This window comes from Protomyctophum parallelum (genome assembly GCF_964188405.1).
Source record: "Protomyctophum parallelum genome assembly, chromosome: 1".
In the NCBI taxonomy this organism is placed as follows: Eukaryota; Metazoa; Chordata; class Actinopteri; order Myctophiformes; family Myctophidae; genus Protomyctophum; species Protomyctophum parallelum.
The window spans coordinates 60,891,373-60,898,193 of NC_139697.1; the positions used below are offsets into that span (position 1 = coordinate 60,891,373).

The 6,821-nt window shown below is 41.6% G+C and overlaps 1 protein-coding gene across 1 annotated transcript; it reads right to left on the minus strand.

The window, feature by feature from the left end:
- Positions 1–960: 960 nt before the first annotated feature.
- sod1 (superoxide dismutase 1, soluble) lies at positions 961–6,821 on the minus strand. Its single transcript, XM_083765399.1, has 5 exons — positions 6,663–6,821; positions 3,839–3,935; positions 3,691–3,760; positions 2,108–2,225; positions 961–1,404 (listed from the first exon to the last, which is right to left on the minus strand). The coding sequence occupies exons 1-5, from the start codon at positions 6,732–6,734 to the stop codon at positions 1,297–1,299; spliced, it is 465 nt and encodes a 154-aa protein (XP_083621525.1). The 5' UTR covers positions 6,735–6,821; the 3' UTR covers positions 961–1,296.

Here is a 6,821-nt window from a genome sequence, read left to right on the forward strand (position 1 = left end):
TGCGGCGGGTCAGGGTGTACAGCCTGGTACATATCGCATTGCGAGTGCGACCCCTATGATTGCGACGTTTTGAGCTTTTTATGCCGAATGTTCATCAGTGCAGTCCCAATAGCGTTAAAGTGGTTAACGTAGGCTACATTAATTCCACCCACTTCTTTACACTTGAAAACAGGTAATGTGACCAAGCTGATTCTGATTGAGTGCAAGAATATACTGCAGTGCTAGTCAACAGGACCAACCACCAACCAAACACAATTGGATGGTATTATAGTGGAAATAGGATACATAATGGAAAAACTAACATTCTTACACTACAAGAGGTCAGGGGACAAGTTCTATAAACATGGGAAAAGTGGGATATCTCCCTCCGCCCCATTGCTAATGTAACATTGTTTTTTATATTGCAATATGGAAAAATGCAGCCCTTTTTTCCTTGTAGCCTTAGTTTTGTTTTTTGCTTTTTCTTCACAATAAACATTAAGTGAAAAAAAGAAAAGAAAAATACTGCTAGTGTGAATATTGCAACATGTTCCCGATTTCAATTATGCAATAGCACTGGGTTCCATCCCATGCACTAGGAAACCAACAACAGGATGGAATAATAAATATTGGACTAGGCTACTGTTTATTAACATAAACAGTCTAGTCACATTTCTATGCATAAGCTACTCTTAAAATGTATCGAGGTTTAATGACTTGTGTAGCTTAATTTCTGGATTAGTTTTCAATAGTCCCCAAGTTCAAGTTGGTCACAACCAGGTCTTGGTTTAAGTTAAACATTTGAACTGCATGATATTTAGTTTGTATGTTGCATCGTTGCCTGTATATGGTGAATGTTCCACAACGCAAACAAGCCCTTGGCTGTTTGTGATTACAGCATTTGTATCGTACTGCAAACAAATGGTTAACCCTGTAATAATTCTGAATACTTATCTAGATAGACATGACATTTAGTCAGTGTACAGAGAGGCCATTTATTGATTTTCATAAATTCTTTAACTGCACAAACCTTCAGAGTACCCTACCAGTTATTTGGAACAAAACTGATAAGTGAACTTACAAAACACTCATACAGACAGACATAAAAGAGAACTGGGAAAAGCAAGCCATCTAAATTCTCTAAGTGCTTTCTTCTGTGGTCAAACAAAGACATACACGGCAATCTAAGAACATTCGGTTATGTGAGCTTATTCGGTTACACGCTTTGTGGCAGCAGTGGTTTCCAGTGCTGGGAGATTGTGCGCAAGATAGTAGGGTAGGTTGTAACTGGGTAATGCCGATGACACCACAGGGTTGTTACTGCGTAATGCCAATGACGCCACAGGCCAGACGTGCTCCGGCGTTGCCCGTCTTCAGACTCTCATCGTTGCCTCCTTTTCCCAGGTCGTCAGCCTTCTCATGGATCTACAGAGAGAAGAGAATGTAGCAGTGAACAGTGTCTGGGAGTCAGACGGACACGCCATCTGACTGCAACAGTCCGCACACCAAAGAAAAAGGACGATCATGGATCATTAAAATGACTTTCTAAAGATGGAACAATCCGTTTAGTACAATTTTAAGTTTATTGCTAAATGTACAAATGGCAGGACTAAAAATTTCGCATACGATTTATTCAAAGTCATTTCAAAACGTTTGAGCCCCCCCAAACCCCACAAACATACAATACTTTGTGTTACAAATACAAAGTGAAAAGTGTCATAATTGAGTAGGCCATGTACTTGACAAAGAAAGTGCAGTGTAATACTAGACAAATCCTCAGAGCACAGGTCTCCGCCAAGCTAGGTAGTAGATAGAAGTCATTCTAAGCCAATCAGGAAGAAGTATGAAAAATCGGACAGGTCCGACGTGATGACATGACTATAGAAATAATGTTGAGCAATTTGCATGATGTTTGGACACAATCTGTAAGACCAAGTTCTGCAAGACAGGTTTGGTCAAAGACAGACCGTGAAGTGGCCGTCCCAGGACAACACCTCAAGAATACCTCATTGTAAAGGTGATTAATCAACAACAATGATATAAAATACCATACCAAGTACTTAATAGTAATATTGAAGGGGATACATAATCGACCGAATCGGAATGAGAGGTAGAAACAAGTCCTTACCACCATTGTTCTGCCGATGATGGACAGCGGTCCATTTAGGGTAAGCATCTTGTCTGTGATGCTGATTTTAGCTACGTTATCAGCACCTGCAGTGACGTTCCCCAGGTCTCCTACATGCCTGTTTCAACAAAAACAAGGAATATTAACTTATCAACTCATGCCAGGTACAAACATGTTTAAAATATCACTGCAGACATGTATGAAATGAAATTACACATTTTCCTTAAGGCCTTTTTTAAAGAAGGAAAAAAGCATGGCGAGGGGAGAATCACTATTTTATCTCATTTGTCTGTCCAGGTGTGAACGTCAGGAACAACATGACCCAGACATTACAGTCATTCACCAGCAAAAGCCTCTTTTGTGTGCGACGGGCAGCCACCCCACCCACCCGGAAATTAGTTGTTTGACTCGTTTCTATTGTGTACATTTCCACCTTCAGATGATGCTTCGAGTCCATACGAGTAAAATCGGCTCTGCCATGACCATGGAGTATGTCTCATAGACATAATTATATAAAGACTAGATGGCTCAAGGCGGAGTCTCTGACGTTGTTTACCAGGCAGCCATCTTGCTGCAGTCCTACAGTACAGTACAGTATGTTCTGTGGTAGCTGGTGATCAGCTCAAACAAAAGTACTCATAATTCGCTCAATTTGACAGATTTACAAACAGTTTGGTTTATTACAAATGTTATCAACGTGGCTATTATTCAGGATGCTTATCTGCTCAATGTTATTTTTTATATGATCATCAAACACACAGTCTCACAGACACACACAGATCAAGTTGGAAGCTTAAATTTGTGTGACCAACACACAATACAGTGTTGTGACTATAAAGCTAGGGCTGCAGATTATCAGGCCTACAAACTACAAAGCAAATGCATTGTCAGAGCAAAACATTCAGCAAATTCCAATTTCCCCTCCACAATGTTTTAATGCAGATCATTTAAACTAAGCATTTACATTCAGTGTTTCCCCCAGGAAAAACAAAACATAAGTCCATGTGTCAAAAAACAGACATAAGCCCAACACACACCGGGTGCGCAGTGGCGCGGCAACGCCTGGAAAATAGAACAGTGGCGTATCGGAGCGTCAGGCGAGGCGTGAACGCGCGTCGGACGCCGCCGGTGTGTGATAGGTTCATTGAAAATAACGGAGGCGGCTGTTATGACGCACGGCGTTCGCAGACGGTGTGTGAGGCCCTATATACACACTCCTGTTTAGAGTATAGGGCATGTCACAGGTTGGGGTCACGTAAATGATAGAAAACAAAACTACTGTATGCTATAAAAACCACACTATGTGACCACCAGTCAGACATGGATGGTGTCACCAAATTACCTTAACAGAATATCTTCATGGTGACACAAACGGAATAACTCCAGGATTAACAATTAAAGTACCGTAATGCAAAGCAGGTATAAAGAGGGTCAGGTTAGTGAAATGTAATTTAGTTTAGTTGATTACAACCTATAGCCGAAGAATTTCACCACATATGACAACTGTTGAAAATAGCAGTATTATCAGACAGTTTGCTACAGGTTAACACTTGGATGTGAGCCTCAAGTCAGACCTAACTTACCTTTCTACATCAGTAGGACCAGCATGAGTCTTACTGTGGGGGTTGAAGTGAGGGCCTGCACTGATGCACCCTGGGAAAGGAAAGTTTAATTTATTTTTCAGAATGGATGCTTAATTTTGGAATCATGAGAAACTGTCAGAATGCTTACCATTGGTGTTATCCCCAAAAGCATGGACATGGAAACCATGTAACCCAGGTTCAAGACCAGCGATCTCTCCAGTCAACTTCACAGGGCCTAAATCACTCTGTACATAAAGGATGAGAACAGGGGGGGGGGGGGGGGGGGGGGCTATTACATAACAATTTTGTAAAAGGTTCCTTTATACAAAAACAACGAAACACCTAAAATAATTTCAAAACGAGTAAATACAAAACAGTTATCACAAAGAGTCACATCATAGTCGTGACTTTTGACAATTTGTTCCAAAGCCTACGGCTCTGATGGGAAAGAAGGAACATCACACTTAATTAAATTAGCAACAAACACAGACATAAGACTACAACAGAGACGGAATCAAACCCTTGACAGAAAACAGAGTTTCATCCTTTTCAGTCAGCAAGATAATGTTCAGCAGTACAGTAGAGAAACCAGACAACTCCAATAGGGCGTGGGAGAGAACTACAAAGTGGAGCAGAAAACCAGTGTGCATACTTTTTTATTTTTTATGCTCATTGCTCGTCCTACACTTGGACACCTTATCCTTGGAGAACTACAGCCACTCAGGACCACAAGCCTGGTGGCTTTGTGTTGATTCAAAACATTCATCATTTAATCAAAAATCTATTAACTCAAATATCAATTTTATTTTTTAATGTCAGAAAGACTGCAGTTATCTGGCTGGCTTGACGTGCATGATCCAACTTTGTGGTTAATATCGTTTATAATAGTTTTAAAATGTTCTAGTATCAAAAAAGCTAAATATTGCATATTCCACTCAGCTCATTCACACGGGCAGATACAAAGCTACAGTCTACCTGATTCATTGTCAATGGAAGCCAGCGACATTAACAGCTGCTGCAAAAGCAGTGAACGCAGCATAATAGTCAGTGTCACTGTCACATGCTTGTGACACCATGACACATGACACTGCAAAGCAAAGGCAACCAATTGTCTTTTTTGCACCCCGTGTCTGTGAACAGACAGACATTACTACGATGGACCATTATGCAGTCTCACCGTCTGTCCCCATTATAACCAATCCCTAACCCTAACCTACGGTCGGATTAATGGGATGTCGGAATTATGAGCGGAACCAAACCGACTGGCATGAAACTTTGCATGTAAACTCCAGAGAGAATGCGGTGGCAGCGGTGGCCGAACGGTTTGCGGAGCGGTCTTCATACCGGAAGGTCGCCAGTTCGAATCCCCGAACCGGCACGTTAAAATTACCACCGCTGAAGTGCCCTTGAGCAAGGCATTGAACCCCTACCATGAAATGTTCTATGAACAGGGTGTGGCTGTAAACAAGCATCTCGAGCTTAGTCCACTTCCCTGGGTAAACAAAGAACTTTGCTTTGCGGCCAAGGAAGAACCTCTACCCCAAAAACTCCCAGGTGACCAAGGAAGAACTAGCCTAGAAGACCAGACGGATCTGCCAGTGCGAGAAAACCAATTAGCCATATTGTCTGGCCACTATCTGCAAAACACTGTTTTGCTACTCCTCCCGAGTATGCAGAATGGACCCGTTCTCCGTTTTGCACAAAATTGTCATAAAACGTTGCACCCACAGTCCCACTAGGCCAAATAAGAACTGGTACCTTTCATTTCTCAAATAGGCCTCATGATGGCGTATGGGTAACCGTAGGCAACCTGCCCTGGCAGGGATCTGCACTCCAAGGTGCACACTTGTATAGTTGACATACATAATGTACACTTAAGTGTTTTACTTTCTTTGTCTCGTATGATGCAAGGGCACTGTCAGGGGAAATCAGGGTTGGGAGAGGACATCACAATGACTCAGCAAAAACATTAGTAGTACTCTTTGGTTAAATGGGCATGATGAAACCATAGAATGTAGGTTAAAACCTATGCAAGAACTAACATTAGATAAGAGCAGCTTGTGCGTCATACTAGTGTCCTCATATCAGTCATATAAGGTCCAAAAATAATCTACAGTTTGAAGCAGAAGAAGTCTTTATCTTAAAACTGCAGCCCATTCAGTCAACTGAATCCGCCTTGTTTTACAATCTACTACAGTAAAGTACAAACTAGATAAGATGTGCATAGGCTTATAGGAACATAACATTTTGAAAATTAAGTAACAAAAACAGACGATGATGAGAGGATGAGATGAGACCTAATATGTGGGGCTAATAAGATTTAATATGGGGCTAATAAGAGGACATGCTGTGGGCATTTACAACATTATTCTCTTTTGTTTTGAACATAATACATTAGGAAATGACTCATTACAATAGTAAAACTTATATGTGATTTAGGATACAATGGTTATGTGGTCATTGCCGTCAACTATGAGTTTAATCTGATCAGGGACCAGGCTATGCTATGACGTTAGCTGGCAGACTGATGTAACGTTACTGAATGTAGCTTATGCAACAGACGATTTCAAAGTAGTATCTTTAGCTGCATGTTGTTTACGTTACGCGTTGTTAATAATTAATCAATTGATGATCAAAGGTGCATAAGGTGCGTGCGCAGCCCTGTTAGACAGTAGATTATTATATTACAGTCAGCTACCCAATGCAAATATGACCTAACGTTGACTTCTGCAGCACAATAGTGGTACCGTTTTACGGATATTTTATTTTGTGTACTGTAAACATTCATTCATTCAGCCAGGTCGGTGCTATAATCCGTGGTCCCGTGGTGCGGGTCGTGCATATGGTAGTGAGTCTGGTGACTTGAGCTCCAGCCACGGCCAGGCCGGGTGGAAGAGTGCAGAGTCAGAAAGCGTGTTCGTCGTGACATTTTACCGGAGTTATTAGAAAAGATAGAACAATTCACACATTACCTCCTGCTCGAAATACACTGTTCCGACGACCTCTCCCGCTCCCTTCAATACGCACACTGCTTTCACCACCATGTTTGCAAAAGAATCCTCCTCACTCGACTCCGCGTCTAAGTTTCTTATTTCTTCTTCGTTGCCGGGCGAGAGAGACAACCAGGCTAT

Bases quoted from the DNA above. Each gene is read 5' to 3' on its own strand.
- sod1 (XM_083765399.1), bottom strand. From the start codon at position 6,734: ATGGTGGTGAAAGCAGTGTGCGTATTGAAGGGAGCGGGAGAGGTCGTC. The intron at 3,761-3,838 runs GTAAGCATTCTG...TTCCTTTCCCAG, and splicing joins TTTTGGGGATAACACCAATG to GGTGCATCAGTGCAGGCCCT. The intron at 2,226-3,690 runs GTAAGTTAGGTC...TTGTTGAAACAG, and splicing joins GGTCCTACTGATGTAGAAAG to GCATGTAGGAGACCTGGGGA.